Raw genomic sequence first — 21,666 nt, forward strand, 5'->3', positions numbered from 1 at the left:
CACTGACCCTCAGCATGTTTGTCTGGAAGTGGCTCCACAATCTCACTGTATTTTTGGGGGTTTTAGGTTGAAAATGGCACCACTTTCTGAAGCAATTGTCTCTTTATTTATGCTGACAGAGATGATGAACTTTGTGTCAGATTTTTAACTTTACTACTTGCAATGAGAGACTTGTTAGAGGGATGAGTTAATGACAGAAGCAGATGGCCACAGTGCGGTGTTATTCGTGCATGTTGTTAGAGCTACGGCAGACAGGGGGCAACACAGCGGGGGTGGGTTGGGTCCAAATGTGCTCTTACTCGGCTTAGTGTTGCATTTAGCAGCGGCAGCAGTTGCGTTGCCCCCTAGTGGAGCGGTGTTGGACATGGGCGACTGTGCGTGCTCCGAGTCTGGGCACGAACTGTTGCCCGTGCTGTTCCATGCCATGCGCTTTACATCATGCGGTGGCACTGAAAACACAACTCAATGGTCAAACAGCACACAGCGGACGGCAAAAAGACAGAAACAAAATGTGCGTCACGTCACACATGCAAACGCAGACAGAGGGGCAGGGAGGGAGGGAGTTTCACACCTGAGTTTACACAAAGACTTTGATAATATAAAAATACAACTGCATTTTGAAATAGAAAAACATCGTAATAATTTCATCTACGTTAAAGGTACATTATGTAATTGTGCTTGCTTTGCCTGGAATGTTTCACAGTATGGTGTTAGGTAAAGTTAATGGATAAGTCTATCTCCATGACGATAAGCAGGTAACTCCTCCCACCAGGTATTTGAATAAACACAAGATGGATGACTTTTCATGTAGTTTATTCATGTAATATATGTTTCAGTGGGTCTTAAAAGAAAAAAAAAATATATATATATATATATATATATATACATGTCTAGATACTAATGAATAATAAATCTGGTATCAACAAGTATCAGTACTGGAAAATATAAAACAATATTGGACTGTTCCTGTATAGTTTTAGAATAGATTTGCTTTGCCACAGACTGTATAAAGAAATGGACTAAGTGAGTCTGACGTCACCCACAGCGTTCGGCTCCAAATGAAGTTCATCGAGGCTAGAGCAGTTATAGGGGTCAATTTGGAGCAGAATTTCATATTTGGAATTCCGACTGCCAATCTAGAGTCATGCTGTTGAAAGTAACGCCCCTTCCCACCCGCACCACTGGTTTAGCAGGGAGCGGGCGCTTAGCATCGCTGTCAGTCAAACCTGTTGCTAATGCTAGCGGGAGTGACCTCGGGGAAAGAAGGCGCCTGATTTGTCTGTTATTAATGTTCAAATCTTGATTTACAGACAAAACAGTGAAATAAAAACCCCAGGATCATGTAGAGCGGGTTAATACGAACATTTTAAGATCAAAATGATGAGTTTGACAGTGGCAGTTCCAGAAAGAGGAGCCACAGTTTTTCAATGTAAAGTGAATTGAAGCCAGAGTCGATGGAGGACTTCCTATTTGGAAACTGGCGGCTAGCAGGTTAGCTACGTCCATTTATATAAACAGTCTATGTGAAAGAAATAGTGTGAGACCTGGTGACAAATTTTTAAATTGAAAATTACAGGCTATAATCTAATCTACTAAATATTAAAATTTAGTTTGATTTTTTTAACAATCCGTGTTTGAATATTATCAAATAGACACAGGAATCTAAACAAAGACTCAGCAGGTGTGAAAAACAACTCTCCAAAACTGAAGTTAGTCAAAAACACGAAAAACTAAAATGGCCGACATGCAGATGAACAAAGAGCACAGCGACAGGAAGCAGCATCAGTGCAGCTCTGATCCACAAACTCAGGTTAGTACTGTCAAATACTGCATTAGCATTAGCAGGCTAAAAACAGCTAACAAGCGCCAACAAGAGCCCAGCAAAAAGAAGGAAAGCCATCGCTCTTATGTAGACCTATGAGCAGACTCAGACTACAAGCGTGTTTAAAGGTGCACCGTGGAACTTTCCTGGTTTCCATGGAGACAAGCTGGTGGCGCAACCTCCATTAGAAAAGTTATATCGTGCACCTTTAACTGTATAGATGTAGCCGCAGGGATGCTAAGTGTATGGGGTCTTATATTTCAAAATAACTTTATTGTAAATCCCCGCCAACAACAAATGGCAGCTACTGTTCCCTTTAGATCTGAGGTTTGGAAGAAAATTTGAATATAAGACAATAAAACTGCCACACTATGAAAAACTAAATCACTGCTATTAGAAAACGATTGAAATCATGACTACACAGAACAGGTCCTACATAGAACAAGTCCTACGTAGAACAGGTCCTACAAGAGCTGACCTGCAGAGGAAGAATTTTTTTGCTTTTTGAATAGAACTTTTTAAAATTAATTGAAGCCAAAACATTGTAATCATAATGAAAATTCGGCTGACTGCACAGCTCTTTAAACGATGCTGAGTTGAATGCAGAGAAATTGAGAAACAGCTGCAAGGTTCCTCCACTTCGCTCAGATCAGGACGACAGAAAGGAGAGATGCAGAGATGCACATGACACACACAAACACACAAACACACACGTTTCAGGGTTCCCACAGCGGCAAAACTTTCCAAAATTAGGCCTAAGAACATTATGGGCTTATTTGGAGTTTATGCAAGAGATATAGAAAGAAAGGGAGAGAAAGAGAGGGAGAGAGAGGAGGGGTGGGTCTATGTGAGTGAAGGTGTAGTAGTGCAGGCTAAACTAAACCAAACGATAATATATATAAAATGTATATGAACAGCTCCTGCTCTACAGTGGACCCATCGTTTTACAGGTGGACGGTAAAAATCCGATACTGCACATTTAACACTTTTCTGCCTCTGTCGATTTTTTAAAACCCCAGAGGATTTTATTATTACTATTATTTACAAATTCACATTATAATTATTGTGCGTTTGCTTGTCTGTTGTTTTTGTTTTATTTCTGCTGTTTTATATTTCCTCTCGGGCAGGTCGTTATTGCAAACGTGAACTCACCTGGTAAAATATTGAATAAATAAATAGAAATATGTTAATCGTGAATGTTTTACAAGTATATGAAAGGGCAGAGTGGAGACTAGATCCAAGTCCCGTAACTAGAGAAAGACAGTAGAGTTATACGCTCAAACGAAGCTGCAGTTTCTAATGTTTTTTTTATCCTTTATCTCAGATCAGTGAATATCTGAGACATTCCTGCACGACACGAGTCCCAACAGAACTGGAGAATGAGGAATTCAAACTGTGTGACTCAGATTCATTTTATTTCACTGTAGTTCATCATATTATGGCCTTTCGCACAGCTGTAGTTACAATAGTGTGGGATTAAAATTAGGCATATACCGATACCAGTCTAATCGGTGCGAGTATTTGCTTGTCCGTGCGTTGTGTTTTACAGTAACTGACATAAATGGGCGTTTTAAGACCTGAGATTCTCTATTTAAAGCTGTGGCAAGTAAATAAAGGCTTAAATATTGGTGAAAATTGTCAAAAAAGTATAGTTTGATCCAAAAAAGTAAATATTTTATTCCAAAAACTTGATCAAACCCAGTGGGAACCCTCAAAAAGGCAGTGGGACAGGTCAGATGTAACACGCTAGTGCCAGTGACTACAGGTAAGAAGCCGAGTCGTGTTTGGTGGGAGGAGGAGGAGGAGGAGGGTGGAGGGGTGAGAAGTCATGGGGTCATCGCCAGGGGCAACCGTCTAGCCTGTGGTTGCCGTGGATACACTTACTGGCAGGTGAGCTTTGAGGTGAGGGCAGAAGAGGGGGCATCTCCTCAGTGGCACTGCTAAGACTCTGGGCCGTGCTGTCCGCTAAAAAAACAACCACACACACGAAAAAAAAACACACACGGAAAGCACCCAAACGCATCACACACACAAACACACAAGCACATCACACACACACACAAACGCATCACACATACATACGAACGCATCACACACAAACCCATCACACAAACCCATCACACGCACACACAAACGCATCACACACACACAAATCACACAAGAACGCACCACACAAATCAAAAATACACGAAAAGCACCCGAACGCACCACGCACACACACAAATCACACATGAAAGCACCACACGATTCACACACACACGACAACACAAACACAAAGTGAAAAGTGAGACGCTCGCCGCCGCAGTATGGCATCACGCCCGACATGATCATCAAATATGCAACAAACCAGAGCAAAGACGAGAAAGAATAAAAATGGATCAAGTACCTTTCCTACCTTTCATTTCCTCCTCGTCGTTGGTGGCGTTACTTTCTGTCGAACCCTAAAGCCAAAAACACACGAGTTAAACAAAAATCAAAAACACACGAAATAAACAAAAATCAAAAACACACACGATAAAACTAGAATAAAAAACAAACGAGATAAACCAGAAACAAAAACACGAGTTAAGCCAGAAATAAAAACACAAGAGTTAAACCAGAAATAAAAACACACGAGTTAAACCAGAAATAAAAACACACGAGTTAAACCAGAAATAAAAACACACACGAGTTAAACCAGAAATAAAAACACACACGAGTTAAACCAGAAATAAAAACACGAGTTAAACTAGAAATAAAAACACGAGTTAAATCAGAATCACGAAGGAGCTGTAGAGACCACGGTTTCAGCAGATACATGTACATTAATTAGTCCTAAAAAAGTTTGGAAACAAGCGATGTAATCTATGTTTTTATAACAGGATTGTGATCAAAGTTCACATTTTAAACACGTCCAAAAGAATCAGCAAATCGACTGAAATATGAACTGACACTAACACAAGGCAGTTTATATGAAGAGTAAAGACCCCATGGAGATACAGGGAGGGCATCTGACACACACAGGGAGGGCATCTGACACACACAGGGAGGGCATCTGACACACACAGGGAGGGCATTTGACACACACAGGGAGGGAACCTGACACACACAGGGAGGGCATCTGACACACACACAGGGAGGGCATCTGACACACACACAGGGAGGGCATCTGACACACACACAGGGAGGGCATCTGACACACACACAGGGAGGGCATCTGACACACACAGGGACTTTTCAGAACAGGTTTGTACAGACATAAACTACAGGGTTAGCAGTTTTTTGGCTTGGAAACATATCAATATCCTAAAAATAACTGTCACTAATTGTGTATATTTTAGTTTTATAATTCAAAAGCGTAATAATGGAACAATTTCATAAAATATAACTAAAATAAAATAAAAAAAAAAACAAGAATCCCCTGTAACAATATCTCATCTTTAACTCAAAAAGGTTCAAGGTTGTCAATAAAAAGTTACTCATTAAAATATCTTTAAAACTGTAGCGATTTATCTGAAGTATTTTTGATGAAGTTCTATGGAGGGACGTTGTACTTCCTCATTGCACCACTAGATGGAGTGTTGAGCTACTGGAACATGCCTGTACAACGGCCTGGTCCCACCACAGTCTGATACAGTGAGGACTCGCATTGCAAAGGCAGCAACATGATTCAGAATATAACAACATGCATAAACAAAAGAACATTTTATTTCAATTACTTTCAACTCGTCTAACAAGCAATATCAGTAATTATGTAACGCCACTTCCTGTCTGGCAGATGTCATCAGTGATACTAATCAAGTAAACAACTGTCAGCTCCATTTTCTTTTTTATTATTTTCATATACTGTAATTTCCAAATTGCAACATTTTCAAATCCCCACATTTTTTTTATACAAAAGCTCGAACTATATTTTTGTGGTCAATATTAATCGTGTGAACTTTTTCTTTCACTACTGGGCAGTTTTTGGTTATTTTTTTATCTATAGGATCAGATTTAAGCTGTAAAAGTTTGAATAAATCACTTACAGACACAGACTAACGACTGAAGTGTTTCATTCTGCTGTATATTTATTGCAGCTTATGATTTTTTTTAACAATATTGTAGCTTTAATATAGTTTGGGTTTTTGTGTCAGTGGCAGAAATTTGTTGCAATATCATCGTTTATTATCAGGAGGAGGCATCAAGGAAGACTCAGGACACGCAGGAGGGACTATGTCTATCAGCTGGTCTTGGAGTCCCACCGGAGGAGCTGGAGGAAATGTCTGGGGTGAGGGAAGTCTGAGAGTCCCTGCTTAGACTGCTGCCATCACATTATAAAAAATACCAACCGTGAGTAACATATTTGTTTAATTATTTCAAGTATTCTGAACAGTCTAAGGTGTAAGATCAGTGATTATGTGAAGTCTCTTGTGTGTCTGGCTCTGATATCACGGCTCAGAGTGGCTCAGTCTGTAGCTATGTGGGCCGTTCGGTCAATAATTCAGACTGTGGGGCTTTAATTATGGAGAACTGAACCTAAAACCTTACCTTGACACCATCGGGAGGGTTGTGTACCACTGTGCTCTGCGATTCCTGGGATGAAGAGCAATGGTTAGTCTAAAAAAACAACATTTGAAGAGGTTATAATCCAGCTTTGAATGAGCGAATGAGGTGAGGCTATGATCTATGCAATTTACATTTTGTTTTGCTAAAGGTCAAATTTACAACATATGTAAAAAAGGTTTTGCAGTGTTGGATTAGTTTCACAACTATGGCGGCATGTATTTTGTGGGTTTTGCTAATTCTAAGACAAAACGGGTCCAATTACGCACTATATCTAGTAGAAATCTATAGTCACGATTAATTGCAAAACCTTACTTCCTATTTGAACGCGGCAGCTAGCAGGTTAGCTACGTTCATTTATATAAACAGTCTATGGTTTTAACATAATTTTATTTGATTAAACCTGTATTTTACTAGAGTGGAACTAAGTGTATAGCTTTACATTTTAATCAAATGTACCTGTTTATAAAATTCTACCAATTATCCCAGTGTGAAATCTACAGTCATGATTAATTACAAAACCCATTATTACACATAACCATTTTCACAACATAAACAAGAATTGTATTTGGAAATCCGATCCCTCATTTGGTCCAAAGTTGATTTAGCGCTAATCAGATTGTGAAAGCTAGCATAGCACTGCAACCTTTTTCACACAGGATGTAATTGGACCACTACAAGGTATTGAGTAATGCATGCTAGTGAGAGCTTTCAAACCACAACAACATGCTTGTAATGGACCATCGGTGGAGCTCGGGGGAGGCGAGGGGTTAGCCATGGTGAGAATGGAAGGTGGGAGTGAGTTTTATGTTAGCGGGAAATAAAAGATTATGAGAGAAAAACTGAAATTTCAACAATTCCTGGACTTACATCATAACCTAGATTTTAAACAATGATTTTAAATGTATTAAAACATTGTATTTTAATTATAGCTGAGCATATGGTTGAGAAAGTTATGGTTATATAAGGTTAATTTTGTTTAGTAGTTACACGATTAATCATGATGGTTAATACAATGCTTAGATACAACATTCTATTCATTTTATTGGACAGTATTTTATACAAATAAGTATATATAAGAGCCAATAAAGCTAGTTGTGTGTTCCAATTCTAAAGGACCTAATGCAAGGAAAGGTGTACCACAAGGCACCAATCTGGGACCATTACTATTCATACATTTTTAAATATTTTGACATAATTTCATCACATATTTAATTCCAACTTTAGACATCATGTGGACATTATTATTTTACGTCAATCTATTTTTACATTACCAACAGATATCAAAATATTTTCAAAATATAACATATACAAAATTTAAAAATGAATCTACTACAGCTTCAATTGACATATTAACATTAAGAACAATTGTAAAGATTAACACAAATTTAAATAAGTATATATAAATGCCCAAAACAGCTAGTTCATCTCAGTTTTTATTGAATATTCTAATTCTAAAAGGCCTAATTCAAGAAAAGGGGTACCACAAGACTCCAATCTAGGGAGATTACCATTTATACTTTTTTAAATAATTTGATATAATTTTGTCACATATTTAACTCTTACTTTAGACATTGTGTGGATATTATTGTATTAAGTCAGACTATTTTTACATTATCAACAGATATCAAAATATAACAATATTTTAATTAAAGCAGTTGTGGATTACTTTTTAAATTTTAACATGTGTGTGCTATGTGAACAAATTGGTTAGCCATTATGTTCAATATTGTTAATGCCACAAGTTTAGTCCAGTAATTCAAGTTTTTTGTGAACAAGCTGTTGATGTAAAAAGAGGTTAGTAAAAACACCACAAAACCAAGTCATACACTAATAAAACTAAACCAGAAAATGCTGAAACTAATAATCTCTTTAATGGCAATATGATCATGCTTATTTGCGGACTTGATAAGGTAGACATGTGCAACCAGTCATTTTGAAGAAGTTTCAACTTAACTGAACTACACATGTGAACTGATGGGATGAATGGAACTAATGCAGGGTACTTTTACTTCTAGATGATACACAAGCGACTATATGACAATGAAGGGCAGTGGTCTGGGATGCAGCTATGGGGTTAAGCTTTTCGAAGGGCAGCCGGGCGTTTACTGTACCATCTGGGCGTTGGCGGTGGTATCTTTCAGGGCATTGATGGCGCTCACTAAACTGTTCTTAGTGTTGTTGGTAGAAGGCTGGGGCAAGAAAGTCAAAAATATTACACTTAAATGTCTACAGGATGTCTCACTGTACTGCTAAATGTAATCTTGTATAAATAGGGTGGATTTGTTGGTCTATAAGCAGACTACCATGCAAACTGTATACAAGAAGCATGGGTTTCAGGCAAATTATTCCTTCCAGATTTGAAGAATTTTTGAGGATCTTTCCCCATTTCCCCATTGAAAAGATGAATTTTGCTAAATCAAATCCTTCAAATCAAGAACAAATCCTTAAGCCTGAAATCCATGAATACAACACATTTCTGTTTTGAAATAATTACAGACTAAATGCATTTGGCTAAGTTAATATTCCCTCTATAAAGCCAATTTATTTCACTGCTTCTGTAGGCTCTGTGCACAACAGTGTCTGGCGACCTCAGTGTTAGCGTCACTACTTCCTGTCCATTTCCATCTATGAAGTTTTTGCTGAGTTGCACTAAAGTGAATAAATATTTAACGATGAAAACTTCAGCGGCGGACACTTCTGAGTTTGGAAAGGGAGGGGTTTGTATCTCAGTGCTAACGCTAATGTTAATTTTGAGGCATGAAATGTATTCAAATAACAGCACAAACTGAAAATAATTTACATATAAAAACAACGGGGTAGTCTTTACATTAATCAATTTTAATTTTAGTAGGTAAAGGTTAGCATTAACGTAGAGACACACTGAGCTAGCTAGCATGCTGCTGTGCACAGAGCCTATTGAAAAAATAAAATATATAATTTATTTAGAATTGTACTGATTTAGTCGAATCAAAGTTAAAATGTTCAAGTATTAATTTGTTTTAATTAACATAATACGTTAAAATGGACAGAAACATAACAAAAACATTTCAGATTTTTTATTTTATTACTTTTTTGGTGTATGAAATAATACATAAAATAAAATAAAAAAACAAGAAGACCCACAACCCTAACTCTGAGTACACCGTCGCAAAATGGTGTGCTGATGCCTTGAAGCATCTTTAATGATGTTTTGCTTTGACGAGTCGCTGTGGTTCTAATACTGAGAGTAAATTCAAACTTTATTGATGTCGTAACACATTATTCTGATTTCTGTCTCTTTTGTGCCGTCTTCTTAAAACCATTAGTGATCTACGCCTTTCAGAACCAGAGTAGCTGTTAGCATTGTTGGCGGTGGCTCCCAGACTACTGCGATCTAAGCGGCTAAACGACAAAGTGCTAGCTACAGAAAGGGCTGTAGATCATCCCTTTTACTGCCTGGCTAACTCTCTATGCCTCTTGCCACTTAGCAGCAACAGAGGGACCCCTGGGGCAGTGGAGATCGTGAGGGAGGAGTGCGCAACAGCCAGATAGAATGAAGGACAGCGCTCGTAAAAAAAAAAAAAAAAAAACCCAGCCAAAGGGAATGGGCTAAATATTAACAAGTAAGGATAAAAGAAAAGGGAGTTTAAGAGTTTATGTGCTTCTTATGTCATCAGCCATTAAAGGTTAAAATCAAAACAATATATGCAGTAGGCCATGGTTACACAAGGGCAGGTTAACCATGGATTTATTCAGCTAATTTAACTGGAGGAGACAGTGAGAAGGAGAGGAGGAGGGAGAGGGCTGGCTCTGTTCAGACACGGCAGGTACAAAAGAGTTTTATCATTTATATACAGTGTTTTTTACTCCCCATGTGTTCAAAATGCATTACTATGAGATATAATGGGCTCTTTTTTACACTTTAAATAAGCCGAACTTAAAGGTGCACTGCTGTTGGAGAGTCCATCATCCTGCTTGTTTCCATGGAGATGTTATTTGGCCAGTTTGTCCATCATGTTACAGAGTACAGCATTAAACTGCATTTGTCTCCATGAAACCTCTGAGACTAAAGCAAGTTACAGGTCAAATCTCACAATACAAATGCAACGTGTTGTTAGCAACAAAATCGGGTATAATTGACGAAATGTGAGATAAACGTCAGCATTCCAGGCAGAGAAATAGCATCTCCATGGAGACAGGCAGGTGGCAAACCCCAAACAGAAAAGTTTCATAGTGAACTTTAATCCATCAGTAAAAATATCTGTTAACTACATTCAGGGCCTTTGCTAAAGATTTTAAACTATTTTGATGTCAATAATGTACTTTAATTTTTTTGTGTATTTTTGATCTGACCTAAAATGTTGAAAACCTGACTTGTTCTTCATCTCATATATTGTAAGTATTTTTTACTTTATAGGAAAAGTTCTTTGTTTTTTGTATAAGGCTGAATAAGTCCCTTTTATGGCCAATTACTGCTTCATTCTGTCATTTATATGTTGGCGCTCATGCCTTTTAATAAGACTGTATTTAAAATGGTTCATGGGGATTATCCGGTTTTATTGTTACTGTGTCAGTGGCTTAAAGTAGTTTCAACATTATCCTTTATTGCATTATATCTCTGTTATATTTCTCTGCTATATATCGAGCTTCAAAATGTGTTTTCATGACAGGTCTACCATTTCATCATACATAAACTAAACATTCCAAATTTATTCAGAAATCTTGTATAAACTGAACCCATAGTCTGTATAAAGAAGTGGACTAAGTGATTGTGACGTCACCCACAGCGTTCGGCTCCAGAAGCTCACCGAGGCTAGAGCAGTTATAGGGGCCAATTTGGAGCAGAATTGCATATTAGGAATTTTGACCGTGAGTATCATAGCAACCAAAGAGCCAATCCAGAGTGAGGCTGTTGACGGTAACAAGGTGGCAATGAAACCTGTCTGTTTTGTCTGTTATTAATGTTCATATTTTGAATCACGGACAAAACAGCAAAATAAAACACCCGAGATCACGTAGAGCGGATTAATACGAACATTTAAGACCGAAATGATGAGTCTGACAGTTTGGAACGTGTTGGCTAGCAGGTTAGCTACGTCCATTTATATACAGTTTATGAAACAACCCTTTTCTTGTAGCAGTCCAATGGGGCAGGCTGCAGCGATGATGAAACTAGTCACATGTTCTGGTCATTGTGGTCCAGCATTAATCTAATCTGAGCAATTTGGCCTGAGATGTGTCCCCTGTACAAGCTGTACTTCAGCTGAAAATCAAATCAATCCAGCCAGAGAGTTTTTACATTTTTAGCTCTACTCCATTAAAAAAAACATCAAAACTGTCCCTGGTCACTTCAGTCTTTCTGCTTAGGCCTGTCATGATAATTACTATTGACTTATCCTTCAATAATCTTTGTTGCTATGATACTCGTGGTCAGAATTACAAATGTGGAACTGGTCTCCAAATTGTCCGTTATAACTGCTCTAGCCTCGACGAGCTTCATTTGACTGGAGTCGAACGCTGGGGGTGACGTCACACTCACACAGTCCACTTGTTTATACAGTCTTTGGTTCAGTTGACCACTGCTGAAACCGTCTCTATGCTGACCAACTCGACGAATGAGGGGATAACATCATCTCACTTTTTAAAATCGTTTGTGTTAAATGGGATGTTTGTACAGTCGCTACCTACAACAAAGATGGCGGATTCATTATAGAAAGTAAGATCATCAAAATTAATCAGATTTTATTTCAAGCTATTCAAAGGTAAAAACATAAAGCTAGAGCATGTGCATTTAAAACAATTCTCAAATTTATTTAACCAAGTTGTACCTACACAAACACACAGGACCTTATAGTTATGGGGCACGTGCACTAACCACTAAGCCACCATGTCTCCCATTGTCTAACATGACGACAGCTAATCTGCGGTGTATCGAAAACTGGAACATATTTGCATTTTTAGTGTTGGGACGTTGGAAAAACAGCCTATAGAACGGAGCTCGTCCTGATTAGATGGAACATATGGCCGTCCCACCTCAGGCAAATTGAGTCGACCCCGTTCATTTAAAGCCAAGTCTGAACAGAGCGTCGGAATTTATAAAGTATAGAGGGAGCTACACAACATCATTACACTAAAAACCTTACCTTAGCAGAGTCGGACTTCTTGTTGAGTAAACTTTTGCATGCTGGAACATATATAAATAAGAGGGTAGAAAGGGAGAGTGTATATTTATTAGCAGTCAGAAAATAGTTTTATAAAAGGTAAAACACATCTCTATATGTTGTAGAAAGATAACATGCATGTAATGGGTTTTCCTCATTGCTTCTACATGCTCCAAAATACTGCAAAAACACTTTAAATGTATTCGTAGTCTGTGGGGAATAGCTACATAAACGTATTTCCTGTCTGTAGGGCCTCACTAGATGTAGTCTAGTTGTTGCTCTGACGCTAGGTTAATGTGCTCCATCGATTGCCTTTAAAGGGATGTAGTCACTTTTGCTTTCACTCTACAACTGTTAACGTTAAGTGTTCCTTCTTCCTCTCTGCCTCGCTACCAACGCACGCCCACACAAAATCGTTTGCGCTCGGGGGATTTTTTTTTTCTTACCTGAAAATTAGGGAAAAAAAGTTCAGAGATGTAGAAAAGGGATTTGGGGGTTAGGGAGGAAAAGGCTTTCAAGGATTTCAATACAAAATACGCAAAAGGCACAAGAAGCAGCAAACTATAGACCCGATAGTGAGGTGATGTAATAGGCTGGGAATGTGTTTTTTAAAGGCAGGCTGATAATCTAACAGCTTAAGGAGATTTCAGATCACAAACTTGAATAAATGTGGTTTAAATTTACTCATATTTGATTGTTAATTAAGCAAAGATAAGATGTTGACAAAATGTAATGGTTTGTAATAGTTAATTTCATAAAATAATATAGCCTACATTGTTAGCACGTAGCCTTTAGCTTATGTAGCTAGTCTAAATAAAGAGTCAGCCACATAGCCACTTGCTAAGGTTAGCTACACATTTGTTAGAAAATGTATTTACACATCCCTTAGGACTGAGCAATAGTTTTCATAGAGCTCTTGCAATTTCAATAAAGTTAATAAAGTTATTTTGAAGGTTTTTGTTGGCCATCTTGCTTACAAACACTAAAAGGGTCTATATCAACCGCCAACTCGTGCGCCTTTCGTCATTTTTGGTGTTCAAATCGTAGCAGCTGTTTTGGCCTCGCCCATGCAGCATCCAAAGGAAAAAGTCCCAAAATAAAGAAATTATAAAATTATTTGAAAATTAGAAAAAAAAGAATTGATGATTTTTTCAAAGTGCGAAACATCCTCTGGTCAAAAACCGATCAGCCTGAAGTGGCAAAGTGACAGAAGGAGACACATCCATATGCTTTCTAATCACGTGTACATGAATTTGGTATTTCAGTTTGTGTATCTGTTTACGTTTCAGTGAGTTCAAGTTTAAGTTACAAGATAAGATTGTTATGTTATAGCAGGTAATACATTATAAACACTGCAAAAATATAGGGTCTGAAAACATGGCTTGAAATTCATTTACTAAGGGTGAAAAAACATTTTAATTTAGTTTTTGATCAATCATAATTATTATTTGGGTTAATTACCAAATACAGTGCATAAACCCATATACAGAGTTGCTAAATAACTACATGAAGTAATTTCCAATTGGCTAAGATTGGCTGGGCTCTGCTAATCCTCCATAGACCAATAGTTCACTTAGGAAATCTAAAAGCTGACTAATTAGAAAGCATTTGAAAGTCTCTGAACCAAACAGGATTGTACAACACAAGACACCCACATGCGAAAAGGGAGCAAGGCACATTAAAAAAAACTCAAAATGGCTTCACACGTCTTTGCGCTAAAAATATATATATATAAAAAAAATATTGGGGTCAAACATCAGGCGCAAACTGCCAAGCCTCGTCTCAGCCAACTCTGGAGAGAAGGTGCAGAGAAGCAGGTCACGAAAGTGCAAAAGTGGTTTATATAAGTGGACATCATCCCAGCGCTAAAAGCCATAAACCAAGCTTTGGAAAAATAATAGGAAAAAGGCTAAGGAATAATCCCATTTTTGAGTGGAAATGATAAAAAAAACGCCACACAATATTTACAATAACAACTTACTGGTCCAGTGTCAGAGATGAAAGCCCACACTGCAGGGCTTTAGCGGCTCGTCATACCAACACATTCAAATCCCCATTCAAATTCACACATGCCTTTACTACTGCTACGGAACAATTTGGGGTTTTCGAAGTAGAGTTGCGTTGGCGTCTTGCGCACAGACGTTGAACAAGTCGTCGATGTGCAAGTAGCGAAGGTTTGGCTACTTCAAAATCTCCAAATGGAGTGTTTTTGGGGGTAATTTTCTAAGTGGGGAACACAGGAGAGCAGAGCAAGATTCCCCATTTGAAGTCAACGGAGAAGCTAGTCTGCTCTCAAACTGTGGTAACGCTAAGACATCCAAGGAGCCACCGGAGGAATCGCCGACCTTAACCACCCACTCCCACCCGCTCGTCATCATTACAAAATACTTTTTCATAAGTTTGAATACCTTTTGAGACAATGTTTACACTAATGTTTTGCCCTTAAACAATATACTATGACAATGGCTAGATACAGTTACAGATGAAACCGTATTTAAAGTAAATTTTCTAATGAAGAATCGGCCACTAGCCATTGTCTCCATGGAGATGTTAGTGTTTGGGCAGGAATGTTCCGTAGTATGGTATTTAACATTTGTGTCCATCGAGGTAAGCCTCTGACGCCACAAAGTCAAGTCAGATCTGTGAAGCGCCGATCCCATTTTCAGCAAAAATGCAAAATTTTAACCAATTTGTTTGATCAAATTTAAAAAAAAAAAAAATTTTAAAATACAGTAGCGTTACTTAAAACTATTTGAAAAAAAATATATCTAAAGTTTTAAATCTTGAAATTTTTGGCTAAAAATTATTTAAAATGCAAACAGAAAACATTAGTGTAAACAAAGACTCAAAATCACAGAGAGATGGGACAACATACACTCCCTTGTGACCTTAAAGTCTTTCATTGTCCCATTCTCAACCATATCACCTCCGCCCCACCCAAACCCCACCCAACCCCACCCAAACACCCAGGTCAGACGATGGCAGCACGCCAACCCAGCTCTTGCCGGCCCCCTGCAGAGTCAGTCCCCGCCCCTGAGATACAAGCCCCTCCTCTTCCCCCTGGCCCAGCGCACCCTATGCCCCTCCCACCAGCGCTGTCGAGGCTGGGGGAGAGCATAGAGCCGAAAGAGGGGCAGAAGAAGTCAAGGTGATATGGTGTAATGTTTATATGTATGCAAGATTTAGGGCCGCACAATATGGCTGTTAGTTTAATCAGTTTGAATTAACGCAATTAGCAAATCGCAAAGGCTGTTATTTTTAACGTGTCACCATTTTCTCTATAAACATGTCTCCAGTCTGACTCTGCATAAAAACTGCAGTAGTTTAGATCTGCACAAACATGTTCTGAAATACATGGGATAATATTGTGTTAGTATTAGGCCTAGTTGAGACTTTTGGTCAAAGTTACAGGGGCCAGTTTGGAGCAGAGTCCCATATTTGGAACACCGACCGCGAGTATCATAGCAACCAAAGAGCCAATCGAGAGCCAGCGGTTAGCAACGTTGTCAATCAAACCTGTTGCTAATGCTAGCAGGAGCGACCACGCAGAAAGAAGGAGCCCGATTTGTCTGTTCATATCTTGATTTACAGACACAATGAAACAAAAAGGCCAAATTGACGAGTCTGACAACAGCAGTTACAGAGAAAGTGAATTTGAGGCGTAAGAATGATCATACTCACTTCCTGTTTGGAACGCCGCAGCTAGCAGGTTAGCTATATCCATTTATATATACAGTCTATGGTTCAGCACTACTGCACAGTTTAAAGAAATTTACGGTGCCGTCATATGAATTAGTATGTTGGCCACGTTAAAAGCTTTCTTGGAACAGTTTCAGTGTCTTTAAACATGTTTTTCTGGCATTAAGAATAATTAATTTGTAGTAATACCCTTTTATGGCTTCTTACAGTGTGCATCTATTTTGTTCATTAAGTAGATTTTTGAACTCTGCTGGAGAATAAATATGCAATTTCTGATTTTAAGTATAAACATGCCATATATTGTACAGCCCTATGACTCTGAATGGTGAAATGAGCGATGCTGTGTGAAGGCTAAGTGGTAGCGGTAAGTATACGAAGCACTTTGTAATGCATTGATCCTCATTAAAACTATGGTGATGTGTTAGGGGGCGGATACTGTTTTACTTTGTTGGGATCTCGTAAATGGAAAACGCATGCATGTACAGTACTGTGTCTATGATGGGAATGCTGAGAACAGGCTGCATGCAAAGAGTCTGGGCCCTGCAGGACAAACGGGGAACAGCTGCCCCTTTGTGAAGAATGTGTATGTGTTTAGGGCTGCACTATATCCAAGACACCACCGTACTATACTGTGGTGAAGATTTTAAATGTAAGCTTTTTTTCATTTAATTTAAATAGAAAAAAAGTTCTATTTAATAAAAAAACAAAACAAACAAAAAACATTATTTACTTGTAAAGCAGTTTCAAAATCTATTTTTCTTGGTATTTTACATGACATAAGTTTATATTAAAATAAAACTTACATCTAAAATCTATCGTTTAGTAGTAAACCTGTGTCAAAATCAAAAACTTAAACCACTTTAAACATTACTTAAATCAAAACATGTTAATTTTACAAGTTTATCCGTTTCCCAATTCACTTTTTGAGATTTTACTAGTTTGACCAAACAAGTTCCTTTAATTAAAAAAGTATATCTCTATATGTCGTCAAACTCAGCCAGGTTTGAACAAAAACAACTTAACCTTTGACTAACTAAGTACTTAAAGCTACAACTCATTCCCAGATTAGACTAAAGTAAAACAAAATGGTGTCCAGTCTTAGAAAAGTAGCACTATTTCTGGTTTCTTGCAATATCATTAGCTCATATTATGCTAGCAATAATTTAGCTTTGTCAGCTTATACTACACTAACAATTATATGCCAACAATAACTTAGCGTTGTTAGCTTATACTACGCTAACAGTCTTACCATATCATCTTATGCTACACAAACAATTATTTCTCATTAGCTTATACTACACTATTAATAATTTTCTGTTATCTTATACTACGCTAACAATTCAGCACTGCTAGCTTATATCACGCTAGCAATAAATTGGTGTCGTTATCTTACATTACATCATCAATAATTTAGCATTGTTAGCTTATGTCACGCCAACTACAATTTAAAGTGGTTAGCTTATAGTACTCTAACAATAGGTTAGCAGTGTCACCTTACGGCAGCAATAATTATGCGCTACCATCTTGTACCACACCAACAATAATTTAGCATTGTTAGCTTATACTACGCTAACAAGCATTTACCATATTATTTTATACTACGCTAATAATTTAGAGTTGTTAACTTACACCATGCTAACAATAACTTAGCGTTGTTCTCTTATACTTGAATAATTTTGCGTAGTATAAGGTAACAGAGCTAACAAAAATTTAGCATTGTTGCCTTATATTACATTAACAGTAATTTAGCGCTGTTAGCTTATATAATGCTAGCGCTAGTTTAGCATTGTATAGTGCAGCCCTGTGTTGGTGATAGAGGAGTGGATGGGCGTGTCTCTTGGACGTACCTTCCTGAGCCAGTGAGGCGGTGGAGGAGGCGGCAGCAGCAGAGTTGGTATGCTGCCGGCCCACTATTGGACAGAAATGCTACAGTTGGGAGGGGCTATACAGATAGTTCAGGTGTACCTTGGTCATTTTGTTTTTGTTTTGATTTTAACCGAGAGCCTAGAAAACTACGGGAAGTGCTGCTAAAGCCCAAACGCATCACACGAGTTAAGGACGTCAAAGGACTGGCTCCAAAAACGCAACGTAGGAACAAAGCTATCCATGGGTTTGAGAAAAGGTAGGTCTGTTCCCATAGCAATTAGCCACTCAAAACAAATACATCTTTTGAATGGTCAACGGTTCTCAAAAAGGCACCATAAAACAGGAAGTTGAAACCCATGAATATGAAATTAGCAGTCAGTAGGAGGGATTTTTTTTTTTTTTTTTTTTTTTTTGGTATGCTGGCTAATATTTAGGTTGTGTTATTGTTGTCGTTAGCTTATATTACACTTATTTTAAGTTAGTTTCCAACATAGCTTTGACTATAACATCACAATAATTCTCAATTTTAAGGGATTTGGGTTGCCAAGTTTTCAAAATAATAGTCTATTTGCAATTAACCTTTTCAAGATTATTTTTGGACCATGTATCTATCTGTATGAGTACGTAAACACAGCAGACCCGGTTCTGGTCTGTTGAATTTAAGTAGACTGACATTTTAGGTGGGAAACTGTATACCAACACAACATAAAGTGAATATCTTGAAATTCAACCCTCTGCTGCCAGTCAAAGTGAATAAATGCCTCATTATTTGTAGAAAGATTGTAATCTGAGTGTCAACGTTTAGCTTAGCGTAGCGTAGCTTTATCTCTCTCACTGACAGCAGCTTGAGCAGAGCCTCTCTCCCAACTGTCAGGAGTGGAGTGTAAGATTTGTAGCCAGTCCACGACCTAGCCTAGCGCAATACAAATGGGCCAAAGCTAACGGTGCCCCCCTGTGGCTCTCTAGGCCCGGAGTTAAAAATATTACCCATCGACCGACCAATTACTTTTAAAGGCTGAGAACAAGGCTTCAGCGATAACAACTCGCTCTGAGCAACTTGGAGAAAAGTAAAAACACATAAAACAAAATCTGAACAGAGTCTTTAAGTTGCACTGTGTAACTTTTCTAGAAGAGGGTCCGCCACCTGCTCGTCTCCATGGTGATGTGATCGCTTTCCATGGAATGCGCCAGTTTGGTATTAAACTTATCTGCATGAAAAAACAAGAAGAGGTGATGACGCTTTGATAACATTCACCTCGTCTTCATTTACGATATCGATAGAACTACAGGCAGGTGACGCCACTAGGTCATGTTACAGGTCAGATCTGTGAAGAGGCGGCCCCGCATCAAGGTATTTTTGAGTTATAAAACACCTGTCAAAGAATATACGCAAACTGTAATTGATTATCGCTCAATTGTGGAAAATTCCAGGCAAAGCTCACTCCATCTCCATTGAGATGAACAGGTGACGGATCCCCTACCAGAAAAGCTACATAGTGCACCTTTAAACTTTTGTGAAACCAAAATATTACGTCCCGAAATCAATGTAAATATCTTTTAAGCTCCACTCTCGCACATGCACAAGTCCAGCGCAGCGTCTCCACACAAACAAGAGGAGAGACAGGTTAGACACAGACAGGTTAGACACAGACGGACACAACACGGGTCACAAATATCACACAAAACAGACACAGAATTCACCATTAGTTTACTCATGTTAATGGGATATATAAAAGTAGCAAGTTTGGACTATTGCATCACACAGTTATAGACAGTGAGATTTTAAGGTGCTGGTTCAATTCCCTCTAACATATACTCTACATACAAATTCTACTATAATAAAAACTACCATGTTTTGTCAGAAGAACATAAATATGGACTATACCCAGTTCACACAAGCTAATTATTAAAACAAGAAAAAAATGCTGCTGTGCATTTGATATTATTTTAAGACAAGGGAAATTCTAACAAAAAAATGCAGTGGCATAGCTATTCTAACATGCTAAGCAATTTTTGTCCAGGTTAACTTTTAGCATGTAGTATTTGCATAATATTGGTAATAGCTATGATAAAATGCTATAAATGCTAATTCCTGAGCTTTTTGCTAATGCTATCTTTACTGGCACAGAGATACAGCCAGTATTGTATAAACATGACCTCACATGGCACCTTTATATCCACACACGCTATTTTGACCAACACCAAACAGGACAATTCGGAAATGTACTTGAAAATGATTGATTACCAGCTGCTGCACATGCTAACTGCTAACACTATCAGCTAAATATATTAGTATGTATTAGTCCAAACACAAAGATACTGAATAAATTGTTAAACTTTTAATTTAAAGTCTTGAAAAAATAAAGTGTTAGGCACCAAAAAGCCAAAGTAGCACAAAAGGGACTTGTACCACATTTTGAGAAGCACTTGTCTATAACATGAAGCAAGGCACTCATTACAACACGACTCTACAGAATCTCACAGTTTAATGTTGTGAAGAGGCCTGTCACAATAACTAGTCTCTATCGACTAGTTCTGCCAGATGGAAAAAAAAAACAGGCTCAAATAACCAGCATTACCGTTATTAATTATAAGCTACTATAAGCTACTGGAAAATGTGTTTATTTATAAGTTATGCTTCGTAAGTAAGTATGTAAGAACATAACAGTACAGATATATTATAAAAAAAGCTCTCAGGACCAAAATGAGCTCGCTGTCTGCCATCTATATGTGATTATTACCCGTTTTTAATCGCCCATGAACCAGGAAGTAACGCTGGTGCGCGGTTAGCATGCTAATTGTTGTTGTCGCTAGTCTCTGAGAGTTGGGAAACGTGCTTATAAACTCATCATGGTGAATAATTAGGAATGTAAGAATGCATAAGGTGAGGGACAACTTTGGACCACTGCAAACTATTTGAAATGAACTCGTTGTGTTTCAATTTTTTTTAAGATGGTGAACTGTAGACCGCAAAAGCCACTATGCAGGGTTTTAACCATTATATGAATTTACTGTCACTCTATACACTATTACACTATTACGCTGTGGCCTAACAGTCATTTTCTGCAGTGGATCGAATCTGGTTTAAAATGTTATTGTGACAGGCCTCGGTGTGAGGAGCAGCACATCAACATGGTGGTGTATATTTATATAGTGAGTGGGTGAGTGTGTGTGTGTGTGTGTGTGTGTGTGCGCGTGTGTGTGCGCATGTGGAGGGGGAAGGAGGAGGGAGGCGGGAGGAGGGGAGGGGGGTGTAGGAGGCGCAGAGGACTCTAGCAGCTCTCCTTCCTCCAGTGTTGTTGCGTTGGAGGCTCAGGGCCAAGGCCACACCCACCTGAGAAGTTTCTGGACACCAGCATGGTGGTGAGGATGGCTCCCTGGAGGGAAAAGAGAGGAGAGGAGGAGGACAGGAGAAGAGAGGGAGGGAGAGAGAGAGACGAAGGAGGAGAGAAGGAGGAGAGAGGGAGAGAGAAGGAGAGAAGAAGAGAGAATGAGGGAAAGGGAGTGAGACAAGGAGAGAGAGGGAGTGAGTGACAGAGGGAGGGGCAGAGAGCAAAAGGGGGGAGTGAAAGAGAGAAAGAGGGGGTGAAGAGAAAGAGAATCAGATGAAAA

The 21,666-nt window shown here is 38.4% G+C and overlaps 1 protein-coding gene across 29 annotated transcripts in view; it reads right to left on the reverse strand.

Annotated features, from left to right (window-relative positions):
• LOC117387839 (calcium/calmodulin-dependent protein kinase type II subunit gamma) overlaps positions 1-21,666 on the reverse strand; it is a 75,980-nt gene that overhangs the window by 7,719 nt on the left and 46,595 nt on the right. The window contains exons 12-19 of one of the 29 annotated variants that reach the window (XM_033985418.2): positions 21,389-21,431; positions 18,036-18,098; positions 12,472-12,512; positions 8,461-8,538; positions 6,332-6,376; positions 4,218-4,263; positions 3,707-3,787; positions 300-449 (exon numbers count right to left, since the gene is read on the reverse strand). In XM_033985418.2, the coding sequence (XP_033841309.1) occupies positions 300-449; positions 3,707-3,787; positions 4,218-4,263; positions 6,332-6,376; positions 8,461-8,538; positions 12,472-12,512; positions 18,036-18,098; positions 21,389-21,431 (547 nt within the window). Of the gene's footprint in view, positions 1-299; positions 450-3,706; positions 3,788-4,208; positions 4,264-6,331; positions 6,401-8,460; positions 8,539-12,471; positions 12,513-18,035; positions 18,099-21,388; positions 21,432-21,666 lie in introns of all 29 variants that reach the window. The other 28 variants (XM_033985417.2, XM_033985416.2, XM_055229336.1 and 25 more) reach the window with 28 other exon arrangements.

Source organism: Periophthalmus magnuspinnatus, chromosome 19, assembly GCF_009829125.3.
Source record: "Periophthalmus magnuspinnatus isolate fPerMag1 chromosome 19, fPerMag1.2.pri, whole genome shotgun sequence".
Taxonomy (NCBI): domain Eukaryota; kingdom Metazoa; phylum Chordata; class Actinopteri; order Gobiiformes; family Gobiidae; genus Periophthalmus; species Periophthalmus magnuspinnatus.